The sequence below is a fragment of the Psittacula echo genome (assembly GCF_963264785.1).
Source record: "Psittacula echo genome assembly, chromosome: 5".
Lineage (NCBI taxonomy): Eukaryota > Metazoa > Chordata > Aves > Psittaciformes > Psittacidae > Psittacula > Psittacula echo.
The window spans coordinates 59,697,177-59,719,087 of record NC_137739.1 but is presented as its reverse complement, the minus strand read 5'-3'; the positions used below and the strand labels follow the sequence as shown (position 1 = coordinate 59,719,087).

Below are 21,911 nucleotides of genomic sequence, written 5' to 3'. Positions count from 1 at the left end.
AAAATTACTTACATTTTAATTGTTTCTGCATAGTGGAATTAACTAGGAATTTTCTAACAAAACATTTTTCAGGGGAAGTAACAAAGCATCAAACACAAGTGGTTCACAGAAACATTTTGGTTTTGACTATTTTTCCCAAAACAGAAACAGGATGCTGACAATGAGAAGCTATCTTCCTTAGTGGTCTACTAAAGAGCCCTGATCTCCCTGCGTGTGGCTGAGAGGCAGCCCCACTCTGTGGGTTGTCCAGTGACAAGTAACTTGTGACCCCAAATCAACCTGTCGCAGAGCCGGAGGTTTATGAGAGCCTAGCTGTGCTGGTGGCTCCTCAGGCTCCCTTCTGCATGGGGAGAAGCTACTCTTATTCTGGGAAAAGGTCTCCAACTGTCCCAATACCAGAAACTTTCCAGAAACCACTCTCCTTTTTAGGTTCAGCAAGTGGAGTCCTTGGCAGGGTCCAGAATCCCTGACATTGAGTATCTGGCTTCTCCATGTTGCTTTGAAAAATGGGGAGGGAGAAGAGGGGGAAGTATTCCTGCAGACAGCTTTTTGTGTTTGATCTATACAAACATTTGGAGTGTCTGTGCAAATGGTATCTTGAGCCTGAACTAGCTCTAACAGGTCACTGCTTCCTCTAACTCCTTCGAACATGCTACTATCGCAAACTGTCCTCTCACACTCTAATTGAGCACTAAAACTGTGTCCTGGGACAGTTCCACAGTCCAAGGGCTTAGCAGGCAAACCAATGACTAGCTAGCTCCTTTCTTAATAAAGCTGGTTTTTTAAATATTTCTGCTAAACACATTTTCATTTTATAACTTGGTCTGTAATTCTGGATTATGCAGCCTAATTTACCGTTAAAGGGTAGATAAAATGATGACCAAATGTTTGTATTTACAAGAGCTCAGATAACAAGGAATACTTATTATTCCAGGTTAGAAGAAATTCAGATGGAGTCAGGAGATTGTCCACTTAACACCTATCTCTTCATAGCTGGTTATCTGTACTGCATGATTTTGGCACTTACAGGGGGGCCTACAAGGATGCTGGGGATGGACTCTTCATCCGGGACTGTAGTGACAGGACAAGGGGTAACGGGTTCAAACTTAAACAGGGGAAGTTTAGACTGGATCTAAGGAAGAAATCCTTTACTGTTAGGGTGGTGGGGCACTGGAATGGGTTGCCCAGGGAAGCTGTGAATGCTCCATCCTTGGCAGTGTTCAAGGCCAGGTTGGATGAGGCCTTGGGTGACATGGTTTAGTGTGGGGTGTCCCTGCCCATGGCAGGGGGGTTCAAACTAGATGGCCCTAAGTTCCTTTCCAACCCTAACTATTCTATGATTCTATGATTCTACAGCACAACATAGGGCCAGGGCCCACTTGGCATTACATGGAAAATTAAACTTGCAGAACAGAATGGAAGAATGAGGAAGAAAATAATTTTACTGAAAACAAGTCCTCCCTCAGCTACAAGAGGCATAACCCCCTGGCAGTGGAGGAATAGTGGGCTGGATACTGTGGGCCAGTAAGACACATCCCACATCCCTACTTACAGGAGACTCTTACAGCAGTTGGGATTAGATAAACACTTCTACATAGTGCTTTGCTGAGAACATCTTCCTTCTTGCAAATCACAGGCATCAATCAAGGCATGAGGGTTTAGTTTTTCCAGTTATATAATTTGGGCACAGCTCCAGTTAATAGCTAAGATAACAGTTAAAAGCATGGGGGGAAAAAAGGGAACTCCATTTGCAATTAAGATGGTGTTTTAAGATGAAGGGTAAACAAATTATGTGATTTTAGTGTTTCAGATGAGTCTCCCATAACATCGGATACTTACTGTTTTCCTATAAATTCATGTCCCTTTACATTTATTCCTTTCTTCCACAGCTATTTTAACTCAGTTTAGTCACCTACCTTGAACCACTGGCCTGCACCAGGAGCAAGTGCTGGGAAGTGCTTATGGAAGTCAGAGCAGCGCTTCTTCTCACCCACACTTCTTGCTTTGACTTTCCTCCATGCTGATCAGGTGCTGATTCCCTGTCAACTCTAAGATATCGCAAGCTAATACTTAAGTGTGTTTCACATATTTTATGTTTTTATAATTACTCATTGTGTCAGGAGTCGAGGTGATTTTGTTGGGATTGCAAACACTTGCCGATGCTCCCCCTTTAATCTGTCAGGGAGGCAATTCTAGGTATGAGACTGTTGTTATCTCCCAGCTCTAGCAGCAAATAAACACATCAGAAACTGAACTGGTATTTTTGTATGCGTCTGAGCTGCCCATTTTCCTGCTAGATTTGGGCTACTTGCTATTACTTCCTTCTTGTGCAATATGTTCAATCAAGGAAAAATGATCTGTTTGCAATTGAAAGTGCTGCTGATATAATGCATTGCTTCAAACAAACCCAAACCAACCAACAAACAAACAAACAAAACCCCACAAAAAAAATCAAACAAAACCCCACACCCTGCACCTCTCCCCCCAAAAAAACCCGAAAAGGCATAGCTGAAGAATACTACTTTAAGAAATGAAATATTGTAGGAACAAGCACCTCTGTGATACCCTAATTAGCATGTGTAAGAGACAAAATCTATCTTAGGACTCATTAAAGCAAGCTGTCCCAGAACATGCAAGCCAAAAGTTTTTGGAGCATAGCTTCACTGTTGAAAGGCAAGCACCTATACTCAACACCTTCTTTAGCCAGACCTACATCTTCAGAACGTCTGGAATATCTGTGGCTTTTACCCTGGTGTCGTGGTTTAAGCCCAGGCCGTAAATCAGAACCATGCAGTCCACTTCCCCCCCCACCTTTCTTCCCTCTGCTTCTGGAGGGACGGGGAGGAGAATCGAAAGAATGCAGCTCCCACGGGTTGAGATAAGAACAGTTTAATAACTAAGGTATAACGCAAATCACTACTGCTACCACTAATAGTAATAATGATAAAGGAAATAACAAGCAAGAGAATACAACCGCTCACCAACCGGTACCTCACCCCCACCCTGCCATGATCCAGCCCTTCCGGGAACTCTCAGTTCTACATCCTGCGCATGACGTGCTGTGGTATGGAATACCTCTTTGGCTAGTTTGGGTCAGGTGTCCTGTCCCTGCTTCCTCCTGGCTTCTCCTCCTCCCTGGCAGAGCATGAGACTCACAAAGTCCTTGGTCAGGGTAAACATTCTGACCAGCAACTGAAAACATCAGCTTTATCAATATTTTTCCCAGGCCAAAAGTCAAAACCACAGCACTGCACCAGCAGAAAAAAATGACTGCTACTGCTAAACCAGGACACCTGGATAATACTCAGTGGCACTAAAAGACGGCTGGATCACTTCAGTTTGAGTAAAGGGTAATGAGTACGGCTGCTGAAGCTCAGCAGGGTCTCTAAATCTGTGACTGTCAGCCTAAACACTTGTCTGCCCACTGGCCCTTTACAGGGAGCCGCTTTTTCTCTGCAGTTGCCTTGATCACTTCTACTGGCCACCTCCTCCTCATTTCTGCCTGCTTGCTGCCCAGGTGCCTGCTTTAAAAAGAACAGCGATACCCAGCTGATGGTCAGAAGAGTAGAAGTAGGATTTACATCTTCTTTTCCTACAGGGTATTTACTTCAGTGAGCCTCAGAGGCAATGGGAAAGAACTTTAAGAAAAGCAAATACATAAACTAAGACTACTGGATGATATCCTGCAATTATTCAGTGGGAGCAAAATTTGATTTTTAAAGTGCAAGTCTGCTCTGAAACATGACCATAAATCACCTGGTAAACAGCAGATCTGTTCTGGGTGTATTTTGAGTCATGTCAGTGTTTTCTTTAGGGTGAGAAGGCTCTGCAGACAGGTTGTATAAAACATTTGATTTAATCCCCTAGATGATGGTAAAATAAAAAATTAATCTTAAAATTATATACCCTTCAGTGCCTCAGCCTGTCCAAGATATGACACAGACTTACAGACTAAATATGTTTTTTCAAAAATCAGTATTTTGTCCTTGATTTGAGTAGCAAACGCTTAGCAATTTCTATCTGTACAGTACAAAAAATTGGCTTTTAAACTGATTGCAAACTCCCCCACCTTGTTATTTACATGCTCAACTTTAAACACATCAGGAAAACAGTTCCAAAGTTCCTGCAATAAAAACTCATGCAGTTAATTTCTTTTCCCAATACCCTCCTGAATCAGCTTTTGAAGCAGGAGATAATTCATTCTGGGGGAGTGACAAAGAAAAAACATTGCTAACAAGAGCATTTCTCCTTATAAAAGGATAATTTGCAGAGCAGTAACCCAGTTCTTGCTGCATAAATTACAAAATGTTTAGTATCTAGTTATGACAAGCCTGTTACATGCTACCTCCTATTCCTCTGCTCTTTCAAATTCCAGACAAAGAAACTGGAAGGAATAAATGTGGGGAACCTTGAAGCTATCACTAATGGCCTCCAAGAGTAAATGAGAGTGCTCAAAAGCAATGTTTCATTTCTTTGCAACACTTCAACACTAATAACTCCTGGAACACGTTTCCTTCCAAAATGATTTCCTTTTTTAAGATTATATAGGGGTGTCTTGTTACCATCACTGAACTATAGCAGCCCTGCCATGAAACAAGGCTGTAACATAATAGCAAACAAAAGCCCATGAGGTATCAGAGAACAGTCAGAATACAGCATCCAGCTGAAAATGTGGGGAGAATGTCTTTTATCTACCTTTACCAGGCACATCCAAATTAAAATATGGGCAAGGCTAAAGTCTTACTCATATAGAGGATGCCAGGACAGTTCTAATGATAAGAGGCTTTGGTTTACAGCTTATCTGTAAGGAAGTGTCTCTTTTCAGCACATGGATGTTTGAATTTGTGGTGAAGTAGCACTTTCGAGGAAGGAATGGCCAGTAATGCTCCCTGGAGCACATAGGACAGTGTTAGAATCATAGAATCATAGAATAGTCAGGGTTGGAAAGGACCTTAAGATCATCTAGTTCCAACCTCCCTGCCATGGGCAGGGACACCTCACACCCAAGTCTTAAGAACTTTCTCATAAAGCCACAAACCAAGCTTGCACCTGCTTACTTGATGGACTAGGAATATTGCAGCCTGAGATGGACAATGCAGACTTTAATTCTTTGGGCAGACAAAAAAATTCCTATTTAAAGCATTATAGGCAAAAGACCAAAAGAAGAAGGGCAGCCTGTACAACAAAATTAACTCCTTCTTAGAAAAAAGAGAGAAACTGGCCACTACAAAGTATTTTTCTTACAGTAAACAGCACCACAGTGCCAGTGCACAGTGCAACGGGAATGGAAAAGAGATGTGATGCAGGTATAATACAAAAGGAAGGTAGAAAAAGAAAGAATTAATCTGCAATACGAAAGAATGGCTGCATTCAAAGAGCAGGTTCCACCCTAGCAGAACTATCCTATTTATACTTTTATGGAAATAATTTCAGGAGAAAAAACCCCAAACTCCTTCTAACTGGACTGTAACATTTCCTTATTTTCACAGCAATTTATGGAACAAGTTGGTTTTGCTCTAACCAGCTTTAAGATTTTTGAACTTGACTATATAAGTAACTTTAAGTGTGTGCAAAGGAACACGGAACTCAGTATCACGCCTTTTTGGTAAGCATTACCCTCTACCAGACAGGATCAGCAAAGCCCAGCTGTCTGTACAGGCTACACTGCTGGCATGAATAAGAGAATCACAAGCACAGATGTACACAACGAACAGTCTATTTTAGTGAGAAGGCTGGACAGCTGTTGCTGTGAAGTTATGACTAACTACTACAAAAGTGTTGCAGAAAAGTACAAAATGGATACATGTGCATGCTTAAAATAGAAAACTTTTTTAGTCTGCATCTTTGGTACATTTAAATTCAATGTTTTGCTACTTGTTTTGCCTTTGTACAATGTTAGTTTTACACTGAAGCAATATATACTTTCCACTTTTTTAGCTTTCTAATAACTGAAGACTATCTAATTTTTCAGCAGAACTGCTTTCTATTAAAAAGTGTCACACTTGAAATAGTCATTTCTTCTGTATGAATAAAATAACATTTAGGGTCTTATTAACATTCATACTCTGAGAAAAAAACCACCTCAAATTCAAAATTGGTTTGAGGTTTGCTAAAAGCCTAGGCTATATTTGCAATCAACACCACCTTCTGATATATTGAATCTGCTCAAGTCACAAAGACCGAAACACTTCCATAGGCTGTATTCTTCCTTCAGGGGTGGCAATGTGAACTCAATGGAAAACTTAAGCCACACAAATGCTACAAAAATCCTAATATTATAATCCTAAACAGTTTTCCTGGATATAAATTATAAAATAATATTTCAAATATTATTATTCATGTATAAAAGTTTTTTTTTCATTTTTAATATTGAAACAAGTCTGTTTTGAAGTATTTTTTACTGCACCGAAAAAAACTTTGACATAGTGATTGTTGGTGCATCTATCACCTGAACAATGCTTCACTTCAGCAGCTGAAAAAACTCCGCTAAAGAAACACTACTATCCATACCAGTAAATGTAAATAGCAATCACAGCCTTTCTTTTCAGTGTTTTATATCTTGAATAAACTGTCTAAAACTCAGTTAAGACAGTCAGCTAATAATGAGATTAAGTTTGCAACCCTTCCCCCCAGAATTTATAATTTACCACAATTTTCCCATTTTTTTATATGTGGGCTAATCCGAGTCAAAATAATTATCTTCTTGGGACCTGATGAAATCCATCCGCGGGTCCTGAAGGAGCTGGCGAATGAAGTTGCTAAGCCACTGGCCATCATATTTGAAAAATCATGGCAGTCAGCTGAAGTTCCCGACAACTGGAAAAAGGGAAATATAACCCCCATTTTCAAGAAGGGGAAAATGGATGACCCGGGGAATTACAGACCAGTCAGTCTCACCTCTGTGCCTGGCAAACTCTTGGAGCACATTCTCCTGGAAGGCATGCTAAGGCACATGAAAAACAAGGAGGTGGTTGGTGACAGCCAGCATGGCTTCACTAAGGGGAAATCCTGCCTGACCAATTTGGTGGCCTTCTACGATGGGGCTACGGAACTGATGGGACAGGGGCAGAGCAGTTGATGTCACCTATCTGGACTTGTGCAAAGTGTTCGACACTGTCCCACATGACATCCTTGTCTCTAAACTGGAGAGACTTCAATTTGATGGGTGGACCACTGGGTGGATAAAGAACTGGCTGGATGGCTGCACGCAAAGAGTTGTGGTCAATGGCTCTGCGTCCGGCTGGAGACCGGTAACGAGTGGTGTCTCTCAGGGATCAGTGTTGGGACCGGTCTTGTTCAACATCTTTGTCGGTGACATGGACAGTGGGATTGAGTGCGCCCTCAGCAAGTTTGCCGATGACACCAAGCTGTGTGGTTCAGCTGATATCCTGGAGGGAAGGGATGCCATCCAGAGGGACCTTGACATGCTTGTGAGGTGGGCTGATGCCAACCTGATGAAGTTTAACCATGCCAAGTGCAAGGTCCTACACCTGGGTCGGAGCAATCCCAGGCACAGCTACAGGTTGGGCAGAGAAGAGATTCAGAGCAGCCCTGCAGAGAAGGGCTTGGGGGTGTTGGTAGATGAGAAAATGAACATGAGCCAGCTTCAGTGTGTGCTCGCAGCCCAGAAAGCCAACCGTATCCTGGGCTGCATCAAGAGGAGTGTGACCAGCAGGTCAAAGGAGGTGATCCTGCCCCTCTACTCTGCTTTTGTGTGAGACCTCACTTGGAGTATTGTGTGCAGTTCTGGTGTCCTCAACATAAAAAGGACATGGAACTGTTGGAACAAGTCCAGAGGAGGGCCACGAGGATGATCAGGGGACTGGAGCACCTCCCATATGAATAGAGGCTGAGAAAGTTGGGGCTGTTTAGCGTGGAGAAGAGAAGGCTGCGTGGAGACCTCATAGCAGCCTTCCAGTATCTGAAGGGGGCCTACAAGGATGCTGGGAATGGACTCTTCATCAGGGACTGTAGTGACAGGACAAGGGGTAACGGGTTCAAACTTAAACAGGGGAAGTTTAGACTGGATATAAGGAAGAAATTCTTTCCTGTGAGGGTGGTGAGGCACTGGAATGGGTTGCCCAGGGAGGTTGTGAATGCTTCATCCTTGGCAGTGTTCAAGGCCAGGTTGGATGAGGCCTTGGGTGGCATGGTTTAGTGTGAGGTGTCCCTGCCCACGGCAGGGGGGTTGGAACTAGACGATCTTAAGGTCCTTTCCAAGCCTAACTATTCTATGATTCTATTAACAAGTATAATATAAATAATTGTTTTAACTGACTAATTTTAAATCATGTAAGTCAATATAGTCTCTCTAAAAAAAACCCAACAAACAAACCCCTCCAAAAAATCTCACTATTCAGTATACTTAGACCCTCTTTATTCCTAGAATTCACCCACTGGATAAAGTAAGACTGCTCCCATAACCAGGAAGTAATTTGTTTAAACTGGTGGTTTTCTTTCCTCTGACTTCTCCCGCTTTATGGCATACCCGGTGTCCTCAGCCCTGATTAGGCTTTTGCTTTCAATTAAAAAATGTAATTTTCTCTCCAGGAAATAGGAAAACTAAGTACTTCATGTGTCACCATTCCAGTCAAAACACCTGCATTTGCATTGTGCTCCAATAGACAGAATTAGTCTCCAGCTCAGCCTCAGGAAACTTCAAGCCTGGAAAATTATAGATGCCTTAAGAAAATTACAGATGCCTTAGAAGTAAGAAATAGTCAGAAGTAGTAGAATTTTAGCAGGGAGACCTTTTCACAAGGTGAGCAGGCTGGAGAGTTACCATCAGGAGAATGGACCCATTCTCCAGTTGACCCACCTGGAGCTTTCCCAGTATCTATGAGAGCTTTCCTTGGCCTGGAATTCATATACTCAGTCTTTGCCATGGAGCATGGTGCATTTCCTGATCTGCTTCCTTATCTGCAGAGGGCTGCAGTATCAAGAGCTTGGGACAAAGGCTGGGCAGTCCAGCAATGTTCCTTCCAGTGCTTACCTACAGAACTCACATTTCATTTGAACACACAGACGTCCTACAAAGGACCTTGCTGCACGCCACCTCAAGGACTATGTTCCATTTTTATCAGGGTTTTGCGCAAAAAATGCCTTGGGTTGGGAGTATATGGACTTAGAAAAAGTTAGAAAATTTAATTGTCACTTCTGAATATAGGATTTGGCCATCCAAATCATTAGGGCTTTCCAACAACTTCAGATGCTATCTGTCTGTGTTTGTAAAGTGGGATCCCACAGCAGTGGCCTCAGTCATGTCCCATCTGCGCATGAAGGCAAGGGTTGGGCATGCCTAGCCACCCTTCCTACACTTCCTCCCATCCCTTGGTTTCTTCAGGAAAACAATGCAAGTGTAGAGCCCCAAAGGGAGCAACAGTTTATTTTGTCAGGTCTCCCTCTTCAACACAGAGATGACAACAGCAGTAGAGAATATCCACTGCTCAGTTTAAATCAAATGTCATTGCCTTAAATCTTCATCTGTTGAATATAGGCAACAGTACTTTCTTCATGCTCTTTGTCTCCAAGTCATACAGTATATCTAACACTAGCAGTAGGAGGCACAACTAATTACAGCTGCCAAAATAGAGACTTGTAGCAAAGTACTTAGCTCCTCATAGGACCAAGTTCTTCAAAGTAAAGATCTGGATTTTGATGAATCTCCTCCCATTCAGACTTTTTTTTTTTCATTCCAACTGCAGTAAAGATATTGTTATCTCTGATTTCACTTTAAGTGCTTCTCAGTCCATGATCAGTTCTATTTTAGGCTGTTCTAAAGATTATTTAATTTTAGATGTATACTAAGCAGGGTAACATAATTGCACATGTTAAAGCCTGCTTCATCCTAATATTAAAGTGTTCCTTTAATTTCCTGAACGTTTTTTTTTTAAAAAAAAAGAACCTAGAAAGTTCCGTGTAAATTTTTCACACACTTTTTTTATCTGCACTCTAAAAATACAAGTGAAAAATTGCCAAAGAACAAGATTCTATATGCAGTGTGCTGAACGCCACTGGGTTTTTTGGTTTGGGTTTTTTTTGGAGGGATAACAAGGGATAATTGTCATAGAATCATGAAACAGTTTGTGTTGGAAGGGACTTTAAAGACCACCTAGATCCAAACCCCTGCCATGGGCAGGGACACCATCCACTGGACCAAGTTGCTCAAAGCCCCATCCAACCTGGCCTTGAACACTTCCAGGGATGGGGCAGACACAACTTCTCTGGGAAACCTGTGCTAGGGCCTCATCACCCTCACACAGTGAAGAATTTTTTTCCTAATCTTTAACCTGAATCTACCCTCTTTAATTTTAAAGCCATTAATGAATACCTATTATCATAGAACCTGGGGGGAAAAGCTCTGGTAGAGGCATAAAAAGGTCATCTCATCCATTCACTGCCCATTGATGGAATTACAGCATCATTCATGTGGGGTGTCTGGTTATTCTGGGTGTCAGGGACTGTGGTGATGAAGTCTCTACAGCATTTCTAAGGAGCCTGTACAACTGATTCACTGAACTTAGTGTTAGGAAACTTTTCCTCATGTACAAGTTGAATCTACTTTGTCGCAATTTAAGCCTGTTAACAGATGTCCTAGCTACCATGCATTTAGACATCAGTGTTCAATCTTTCCTGCTTCAGTGTTCTCCCTCTCTAGTTCCCTTCTTTCAGCTGTGCAAGTTCCTTGATTTCTTCCAATTTTTATCTACGTTCTGCTTTCTAGACGTCCGATCATACCAATCATTTCCTTCTAGACCCTATTTCTACAAATGAAGCAGTCTAAATCTGAAAACTGTATTCCAGACAATGCTTCCCAGTACAGTATATAGAAATATTATGCAGCTATCTTCCTCATACATCTCTATGTGATTTAAAAAATAGGTCAAGATATCTGATATCAGTCGCTTATTTCTTATACACAGGGCTAGTTATCCTGCCATATAACAAGACAGACTAAATTTGACAAGATCTGCTTTTGATAATTTCATGTTATGATTACGTGGCTCCTCATTTCCACTTTGATGTTTACAAGTAGTTGATCTGATTACCCACTCAAGTGATTTTCAGTGAATTAAGGTTGTTTGGGCCATAATTTTCTTTTTTAATTCCTTCCTGTTATCATCCCTTTTTAAAAGACTGTCAAAATATTTGCCATCATAAATGCTTGGAATTTCAGCCCCTTCCATGAGCTGCCAAAGGGTTCCTTATTAATACAGTAATTTCTTTGAATATTCTAGAATGCAGTTGAGTTGGTTTACATGATTTGAAAAGATCTGACAGATTTAGGGATTCTAACCCATTCTTTATCACAGGTGTTAATTGTACCACACATCAGCTCAGCGTTGACCTTTTCAGGAGACTGATGCAGAAAAAGGCGTTAAAACACTTCAGCCTTCTTGGAGTCATTTGTTGAGTTATTCCTCTTCTATAGAGCAGACTGATATTTTTCTTAGTCTTTCTCATCAGTTTTTTGTTGATGAATGAGTTCACATCACCATTGATATCCCTTGCTAATAGCACCATGTTTTGAGAGGCTGGACTTTTTATTCAGTTCCTGTATTTCCATAGTACTCCTTTTGTCTTCACTGATTTCATTTTCTATATGCTTCCTTCTTGTGACTGAAATCAATAAATCTAAAAATGTAGACATGTTCATCTTCCATTACAATTCCTGTCCTCCTTCTACATTTGGATCACTCGAGTCAGCATTATTCGTGCATTTTGTCTGACAAACTGCTAGCCTGCCATTTCAACTCATTTTTCCTTTGGTTTTGGTTCCTCTGAGATTGCCCACTGCAGATCTCTAAGTTCTGCTCTTGAAATCCCCTGGTTTTCTGTTCTTCCTCCTCCTCTACAGAATTAGTTAACTCTCCCACTCTGTGGTCACAAAAGTTGCCTTCTACTCTTCCAATGAAACTAGGCTAGAGCCAAATCCAGGCAGGTTTCCTCTTAAGTGGGTTTTAAGTTTCAAAAACTTGCAAGAGAACTTGCGCTCATCTCTCAGCACACACAACTGTACACAGATAAATCCTACACTACAATCAAGTCATGCCCTGGAGAATCTTGCCAGCTCCTCACAAAAAAACACCCTAATCCAAATCTTCCTGAGAGGGTGCAACTGACAAAATTATTTCCTCTACAGACTTTAAAGTGTGTTTAATGACTTACTGATCTCATTTAAGAGACAGAGAATCTATTGCATAGAAGTTATAGTCAGGATTGCAAACAGTGGTGTGCTGGTTTCATTCCACTACTGCCTGGGTGCTCATCTTCAGATTGCTAGAGTGGGATTTATTTCATCTAAATTTCAAGACCAATAGTATAAATATCTACCTTTGCACTTGGAACCTCTGTGTTTTTTTTCCTGTCAGGGAAGAGGGACAGACACATTACGACATATTAATTTCTTCTGACCCATCTTAGATATTTTCTGTAAAATGGAGGACTTGAAGATCAATAATTTGAAGACTTCAGCACTAATAGATGTAAGAAAATTTACACAGAACAGACCTGGCCTTTCCCCTGACCTGATAGGTTACAACCATCTGGTTTACCCTTATGTTTTAACCAGTGTCCAAGAGACTACCACATGCTAGACTACCACACCTGTACATTTTTAGATCTTGCTAGTTAAAGGATTTCCAGGTTGTTTTAATTTTATACTTCCTTTCTGTTACATGGTTTGCTTTGTTTGAACATTTCTACTTTGTTCTGTGTAATGCAGAGACTACTGGCCATCTTGTCATAACCACCATTCTCCTTCTCACATTTTTCCCTACATCTTTCCTTTATACAATCTGTCATATATTATAGTAAGCTTTCAGTAAAAATTGTACTGAAGCATTCACTGGAGCATTTAAGTCTTTCAAACGTGGGGAATGTTCTAGTTTATTAACAGATGCAGTCCTAGGCTGGTAGTGACTACAAGTTAAGTGAGTTGACAACTACTTGGTAGTCTCTGTAAAGCAAGTAAATTGACTCAGTTTACCTGCAACTTCCCTAAAGCATCACCCTAAGCACCCCTTACTGTCAAACACAGCACAGAGCAGGAGAGCAGAAGAAAGGATAGAAATAAAAAGTGAAAAGCCTTTTACTCTACAGATGCCTTTCCTGAAGCACTCTCCCTAGCACACACACCTCCCAGGCTCTCAGGGCTACCAATGCAGGAGTATTCCTGTGCATTTTTAAAGATAACCTATAACTAATGAACGACTTTTTTATATTACACTAGACAAAACTTTCTTCTCTAAGTATCAAAACGAGAGAGAAAACATTCTTCCCCTTTTTTTTTTTCCACTGCCAGCTCCCTGCATGTCAAGTAAACCTCCTTGTTCTTTGCTGCCTCCAGTTTCACTGTTTCTGGCTGCCGTTTCCTCTTGCTTTTGTGGGACAAGCCTTGTTCTTCCTCTTTCTTTCATAGCTCCACTCTTAAAACATCTATTGAGCAAGATATTTTTTATTTTTAATTCAAATCCGCTCTGCAGTGCTCCTAATGCAAACACTACATTATTTGGAAAAATAACAAATCCTGTTTGCTCTGTTCACACAACGAAGGCCAGCAGGATTGTTTCAACACCTTCCGAAAAAAACAACCTCCAAAGCAATCAGTGTAACAATTTATTTTTTTTATTTTATTTCTTGCATATCTATGAAATATTTCAAAGCAGTCTTCCCTTCTAATTTTCATCTCTTTGTTCAATGTAACTCACTCAGCCAGGCGCACTTCTCACTTTTAAATTATCACCGTACAGTTGTTGACACATTAACTACTGCAGTGACATTTTAAAAAGCTGTTTCTTGTATACTATTCCTGCTCATCAGAATCCCTAGTTTTCTGCACTGAAACTATGAGATCCCTGAATATTCTGTCATTGTGGAAACTAATTATAATTTCTAAAGTATGCCAAAAGGAAATGACAGCAGACATGACATTCAGTAACCTGTATTACACCTTTTCAGGTGTCAAAGCAGAGACTGCAGGACATGATATATTCAAAGGGAGAGAATGGATGTCACGCTAACTTAAGCAGTCATGACCCGCACTGATAGTTGGGATATTCCTATCTTTCTGGTCACTCTACAATAGAAGAAAGGAGGCAAACCATCAGTAAGTTACTTTCAACAGAGCAGGCTGGAACTAAATGTTTTATTTCTAATCATATATCTGAAAGAGAATCCAAACAGCCTGGTGCAACCTTTGTGCTTCTGCTGAGCATGACAAGATGACAAAAAGTACTTTATATCCAGGAAAGGGCTCAAGAGGCTTGGTGGCTTTGGGAACGTAATCTAGTCCTTGCATGGTCTGGTTCTGTACATCATACCAGGAAGAAGGTAGGCACCTCAGAAGGATGCCCCCAAGCTGAACAAGATGTTCTTCATAGGAATGTGTCCAGCACCAAGAGCAGCCTTAGTGAAAAGTATCTTGGAATTAGTAAAGGATCCATAAAACTGTAAATCAGGTAAACATCACTCCTCACTAAGTGTAGCCTTCATCAAGAACAGCCAAAAAAAGACAGCTGCGGTCAAAGCAGGGAACTGAAACTCAAAGTCCCCTTCCTGTGGCAGAATTTTAATCATTGCAATTATTGAACAGCTGCATGCCACTATTTTTAAGGGAAGAAAGGTTCTCTTTAAAATAAAATGTATAGAGGGTCACATTTGGGACACAATTCAGGGCCTGATGGTGTCTTCTGAAGTTCACAATTAAGCAACTGACATTCAAGGACAAGAACGACAATACACTTCATGGGCATAAAAACAACCTTAGCCTCTCCAGGTCAAAGAATAGTTCTGTTCTCACTGTTGGGCTGGATAAAGTAAAGCAGAGAGATGAGACACTTCATTAACGAACACGGGACACAACTAGAAACATAACTAAAAGCACTGACTTGTATTGCTTCCTTCTAAATGGTAAGATGCACTTGCCGCATACATGCAACTTTCTTCAAGTGTTGGCTCACCAAAAAAGAAAAAAGAGAAGAACAAAATCTATGATTAGAAAAACCCAGAAAGTGAATGAATCCCTGAAAAAGAAAATGCTAGCTCTGATGATCTTATCTAATTGTCCCACCTGGGACGATGGAGCCCAGGTTACGGCTCAGTGGCTAAAGCAGGTCATTTTGAATCATTAGGGCTGCTTGAAGCATAAACAATATTTGAGGTATAGAAATGTTAGCTGGGAGAACAACTCACCTTGTGCTGTACAGGTTTAAATAGCTTAGGCACGGTACAGTTAGGTAATGGTGAATCCTTTGGTCTTGGTGACACCAGGAGTAAGCTTGGCTCTTGGCCTTAGGTGGGGCATTCAGTGCAGTTGCTACCCTTTGTTCACTCTACATATGGTAGAGACAAGGCTACAAGCAGTAGCCCAGCTCTCTGCTTTTAATGATTAGGTGGGTTGCTGGGCATTATCCCACACACATGCTTGGGTTTTCTGCACAGCTGTAACTCCACTCAGTAGTAGGTACTGCACTTACACAGGTGAAAATGACAAAGAGGGCACTTTCTCTGACACTGATCAGCAAGCAATCCCTCCTTCAGTCCACCACAGACTGCTGTACATGGACAGTGTGGCTCTGTCACCCCATGCAGATCTCCCCATTAGGAAATGACACTCCTATCAATCAACCCTCTCTAAGCTGCTTAAAGAAGATGCTGTGACTCCTTCTACACCTTGTGTACAAGGGATACTATGCTGTGTAGTTGCTCATGACTCTCTGCAGTAAAGATCTCACCCTTCGCTCCAGGAAATTTTACCTCTTGGTCCTCAGGTAATGCATTGGTGGACAAATCTGTTCTTTCACCTTGCACCAACGCTTTATACCTCCAGCCCAACATGCCGCAGCTTCCTGCAGAAAGGAAGGCTGCAAATTCGGACAATTTCTCCAGAAAATGTACCTCATTTTGTGAGGATGATACTTCCTCCTCCACCTCACTGCTTATAAACAGTTCACACAGAAAAGGCAGGAGGCAACAGGCACAAACTGAAATACAGGAAATTCCATTAGAACAGGAGGAAAAAATAAATCCTCTTTTACTGTGAAGGTGATCAAACACAGGCACAGGTTGCCCTGTGAGTGCTATGGAGTCTCCATCCATGGAGATATCCAAACCCCGACAGGATGTGGGTCTAGCTGACCCTGCCTGCAGCGTGGGGGTTGGACAAGGCCATTTCCAGAGTCCTCCCTCAAATTCCTTCCTCTGAAAACGGCAGCCACATCATACATCAGGTGAGGAGCTGCTTCAGGCTATGCCTATATGATGACATACATTTTATTCCATTTACCGTTGAAATAAACAGGTTTTAATCAGAAACATAATATGGGCTGGGGTAAGTATAGGTGGTTTTGGTTTGGTTTTTTTTTGGTTAAGAAAAAGGGAATAGAGTCCTTTCAATTTTCTTAAGCTATTTAAAGGAAAACAACTGTACATAAGAGTATCTTGATACACTGATAAACTCTTCATTTGGTGCAACTTAAGTCAGCAACAGTTCTTTCCAATGGTTTCAAAGAGCAGAGGAGGACCTAGATGCTGCAAATACCCTAGTCTGCAAAACCTCTGTATGGCTCAAGGGTGACAGTGTTCACTTATTTCCAGTGGAACTGAGAGTGCCCAGGTGTCTGTCGGGAAAGATAAGCAGTGATCCAATGTGTAGATTTTCAAACTCCTGGGCAGCAGCTCCCTACCTCTTGGAGGCACTACTGTCCCAAGGCACCACAGAACGTTCTCAGATATCAGAGCACCTGAGGATGACTGGGATCTTACAGTCTAATGCTGAACACCCAGAGCCTACCAAATGCTGTAAACCCCTGTACAGACCACACAAGCATTCACTGAAGCACAAACTGGGAGCTAGATTTTGGGTGTCTGGTCTGCAGAATATTTTAGTAGTTTATGCAAAGTGGGTGAGTTTCAACACAAAACACTAGTTCCATCTAAAAATTATTCCCTGGAGCAGTGGTCAGGGCACTATGCTGAGACATGGGGCTTCAAGTCCTTGCTGAGAAAGAAGCTGCTTTGATCTCCTGCATCCTGAGACAGTACTGCATACTACTACACTACACACTTGTGGGCTCCTCCCTCCAGATTAGAGTTGGACACCTGTTTTCATAGGATGGAGGGGCTTCAACCCCATCTTCTTCCTTGGGATTACCTCCTGGCTAGTCTAGGTAGTCTCCCAGTTGGGCGTGTGGTAACCTTCTTACATTTCTAATGCTTCCACTTACTGTACAGGTAACCTTAGTGCTGTATCACACTACATAACTCCTGATTTTCATGTGCCTTTTATAGGCTGAGCACTGACAGGAATAAAGCCTTTATGGAACAAATTCTAAACTGCTGAACTGAGAAAAAACACGTTAGATTTTATTCCTTCAGCTCTGTTTAGCTTTGTATTTTCTTGACAAATGAAAATAGGCTGGTTACATTTAGTTTTGACCTCTTGACCCAATGCACTGATATCATGCACCAGTATCTATGTGGCAAACATTTTATGTGAGTCTTTAATTAAAAAGGCAATATTATTCCCTTAGATACTGCAAAACTCCCTTCTTTCCTCTGAAAGTCAAAAATATATGACAGTATTTCTTTTACTCTGGAGTATCAAAATTATTTCCACTACATAAAAGAGAAAAAATAAAGTTCACAAATGAAATAAAAGGTGACTGCTTTCACAACAATTTACCTGCTAAGTAACCTTCTATACCAGCACATAGTACTGTGTGTAGAAGATTAGCTGATATTAGTAACATGCCATAAAGGCACCTACTCCTGAAAAAGTGCCTTTAACTGAAGGCACCACATTTTATTTAGGTGTAGAAATGTATATAGCCATCTACATACTTTGGTATATAGGTAGCAGAAGTGCAGACTGAAAAACACAAGAAACAATCCCTTGAGGTCACAACTGAGGTAATACATTAATTTTAGGGCACTGTACTGGGAAACGAAAGATGTGGACCGTTTGGAAAGGGCTGAGAGAAGAAATACTGATTTGAGATGCATAAACAAAACCTATTGTTAGGACCCCAATATGGTGTGTGGCTGTAGAGCCTGCAGGAGAACGCTGCTGCGGGGCACAGCTGAGGGCATCTGGCCAGAAAAGTCTTGTGCACGTCTGGAGAGCCCAGTCCACAGCCCAAGCTAAAATAAAGGGCTGAAATGCACAATCGGCCTCACAAAGCAGCAATGACACCGAAAAGAGTCAGAAAGAGGGATGCTGTTGATAAAACCGAGGAAGTGCAATGCCACTGACAGGATTAAGAAAGCATGATGCAATTGATAAAACACACTGAGAAAATTATACTGTTGATAAGACAGAGAAAACAGGTCAACACTTGGTCAAAGGAAGGGACTAGATGTAAATCACCAGAGCCTACGACCATAGACAACCTGAAAGAAAAAGGGGTCTTGAGGACATTTGCAGCACAAACATCGATGTAGCTCTAAATTGTGGGCAACAGAAATTGGCAAGACAGAAACAGCTGAGTTAATAAGACCACAGATACCCTTCTCTGCTTAACTATCTCACACAAGATAAACATCAATGGTAAGAACTACTGGCACCAGTTAATCATTCAAGAAGTAACTGCACCACAACAAGGCAGGGCACAACAGTTTGGCATTCTGAATTTAGAATAGACTGAAGGGACACATGACAATGATCTCTGAGTACCTAAGAAATCATTCTCTGGGTATTAAGTATGGTAAGACAAAAACAATGCAAGTCACTGAACTGCAGTAAAGAAGACATCAGGAAAGCCTTTTTTTCTGGTGAGAATACTAACATACAAGGCTGCATTCCTTGTGGAAGTTGTGGAATCTCCAGCAGCGCAGGTTCAAAATATCAGTTTGGACAAACATCTATCAGGAAAAAAAAGTTGCAAATAAGCGACCTCCCCTGGAAACAGCGGTGACCAGGTGGACTTCAGAGAAGTCTTTACTACTATTTCATGGCTGTAGCAACAGTTAGCATCAACACTGTGTTTTGATCATACAAGAGAAGCACACCTTAAGGGAGGTGTTACAATGCAAACAAACTACAGCAGTTCACAAAAATGGGCTTAATGATGTTATGTTACTGTAAATTACCAGTTCAGCAGAACATTTAAGCATAGTTCTTGGGTCTTACAGACTTGAAGTCTAAGGACACAAAACATCCAAAGCTTGATGCCCTGAGGAAATATAAAACTAGCCCAGTGACATCTTTCACTACAAAATTAACTCCAGCCCTAAGAAACTCAGTAGCAGGAAGAGGTTGAGCAGAACCACTGTGAAGTGTCGGGTACTGTAGAAAACTGCAGAACAGCACAAAATCTCACATGTGCCACATTAAGCAAGGCATCTCAAAACTCATCTTCAGCAACAAGAAGTTAACAAGTGTTCACAGAGGTTTCCTGAAGTAACTGGTAATTAAACAATCATTCCTCAGTGTGCATTTCACATGTGGAGGCAGACTAATGAGAACTGGCGATACCATTACTAAGATTTAGTGACCCCATTTGTCACACTGGCAAATGCACATAAAGCTGCCTGTCTTTAACTAAAGCAAGCTCCACTTCTCTGGGGTTTTTAGCCATTCGCAGCTGCTCAAACCAAGTCTTTCTGTTGACTCCCACGGGCTCCCTGGCTTGTGCCAGTTCCTGGTGCTGTCCCTTTCCATCTTACTGTATTCTCGTCAGCCCCCTTGGAGTTTCTGTCCCCCCGAAGGCTCCTTCAACCTGAATACACACGGGTTTATTCACAAAGTAAGCAGTGCCCACTGACTTGCTGATTCTGCCTCAGAAAACCAGAAGAGCAGAAAGCCAAGTGGTTTGACGTCCAGCCTTTCTAAGTTGCACACTTTGCATATGGACACAGCAAAATGCATTTTATGGTTCTTGTTAAACCAGATTAGAGCCTTAGAAAGGTCTCTTCTAGGCCTACAGCCTACAAAGCCACCTACCTCGAGGTCTAAGATTTGCTATAATAAGACTTTACATTCCTATTGTAAGAATTTAAGGACATACAGTGTTTGTTTAAAGCTTTCGACTTCAGGTGTGACTGTTCTCGCGCGAAGCCCGCCACCGCTTGCCCAGGCCAAATTCCCCGGTGCAGGCGAGCGGAACGCCCGGGGGCAGCCCGTCCGCCGCCCGAAGGCGAGCAGCGAGTCGGGCTCCCGCACGCATCGGGCCGTCCCACGGGAGAGCGCTTCCCGCACGCGTGGGGCATCCCGCCGCCGTGTGTCTTCGACAGGAGCAGGGAAAACACCAGCAGCTACAGGACAGGACGGTGCCCGGCACAGGCGCGAAGCCCGCTGTGCGCCCGGGGAGCTGGGGAGGAGGAAAGGGGGATGCGCACCCCCGGCCCTCCCGAGGCCGCCGGCGAGTCCCGCCACTTACCGATAGTGGAGACGACGGTGCCCACAAAATAGAAGGCTCCGGTGAAATCCCACCGGGGCCGGATGTCATCGACGCGGATGCCGGCCACACTGGCTTCCTCGTACTCCCGAAGGAAGTGCCGGAGCTCGGCGCGGCTCAGGTTGTGGCGCCGAGTGAAGTTCTCCAGCCGCTCCTCCCAGCGCTCCTTGGCCTCCCGCTCCGTGGGCAGCTCGATGGCCGAAAAGACGGCGGCACCGCACAGCATGTACAGCACGATCAGCACCGCCAGCAGGAGGAACCGCGCGTTGTCCGCGTTCAGGCGACCCGCGCTGGAGCAGCAGCCGCCGTGACACGCCATCCTCCGCCCCGCGGGACCGGGCTGCCGCTCCGACACGCTACGTCGGGGACCTCCTGCCGCCACCGCCGCCGGCCATCACGGCATCGCCCGCCAGGCGTGCGCGGGGCCGCGGAGCTCAGGGTGCTGCGGAGCCCGGCGGCGGCGAGTGGCTCTCCCGTGTGCCGGCCGGCACTTCCGCCCCGGGGGCAGGGCGCGGCCCCTCGGCTGACGGGCTCCGGTGCATCCTGCGGGCGAGGAAACCGCCCGGCCTGGCCGGTCCGGTCCTGCGGGGCCCCTCAATCCCGCCGCACGCCCCGCCGGGCTCCCGTCTCCGCCAGTTTCATACTCCCTTGTTCCCCCGCCCCGAGCACGTCGGCGCGGGGCGCAGGGACAGGCACCTCCTGCCTGACGAGGGGTGGAGGCGAGGCGGGACCGGCGGCAGCTCGCCCCGCCGCCTTGGAGCACCTCAGCCCCCGTCCTGGGCCACCCGTGCCATGGCACCGAGGACCCACAGGACGCTCACCTCAGCTGAGCGCGGCCACCGCTCCTGAGGGTCTCCCCCGTGCTGCGGGCGGGGCGAGGCGGCACCTGGCAGGGCGGGCCGAGGAAGGGCGGCTGCCCCGCGGCCTCCACCCCTCAGCGGAGCTCCCATCCTGTCCCAGTTCCTGCGAGCTTCCTGCTGGCGGGAGCTGCAGAGGTATCTGATCGCTGTGCGCCCGGGGTAACGGGGCTCCCGCAGAGACTGCGAGTGAAAACCCTACAGTTGGTGCGCCCCGGCTATCGGAGTACTATCGAAGCACTATCGAAGCAAGAAAAATTACTCCCTTTTGCCAAAAGAGGGCACCGCTTTCTCTACAGGTCTGGTTACCGGCGGCCTTCACAGGTTGTTAGATCTCCATCCAACACCAGGCAGTAGAAGGGAAATTTTGTGTGGAAGAGAGGCAGCTTTAGGACTGCAATGTGGTTTAAAAATGAGCTGTTTTCAGGGTCAAAGAGTTCTCCGTCCAAACCTTCTGGAAAAAGCATTGTTGCCATAGAAAGAAAAAGCTGAACTTGGCACTGTCTGATGACTACTACTGTGCTGAATTCTACTTTAAAATAATTGTGGACTAGAACTGACTTCTGTAAAACATACCGGTATATATACACTTTCTTTCCAGTGAAAGGCAACCTATATATATTTTATTTGAAAAAGCATGTTAATAAGGTATTCTTAC

General features: G+C 43.5%; 1 protein-coding gene across 1 annotated transcript in view; it reads right to left on the bottom strand.

Annotated features, from left to right (window-relative positions):
- Positions 1-20,715, bottom strand: part of KCNK13 (potassium two pore domain channel subfamily K member 13) — a gene marked incomplete at both ends in the record, with an annotated part of 127,234 nt that extends 106,519 nt beyond the window's left edge. The window contains one exon of the mRNA XM_080617927.1: positions 20,379-20,715. Within this exon, the coding sequence (XP_080474053.1) occupies positions 20,379-20,715 (337 nt within the window). The remainder of the gene's footprint in view (positions 1-20,378) is intronic.
- Positions 20,716-21,911: the final 1,196 nt, after the last annotated feature.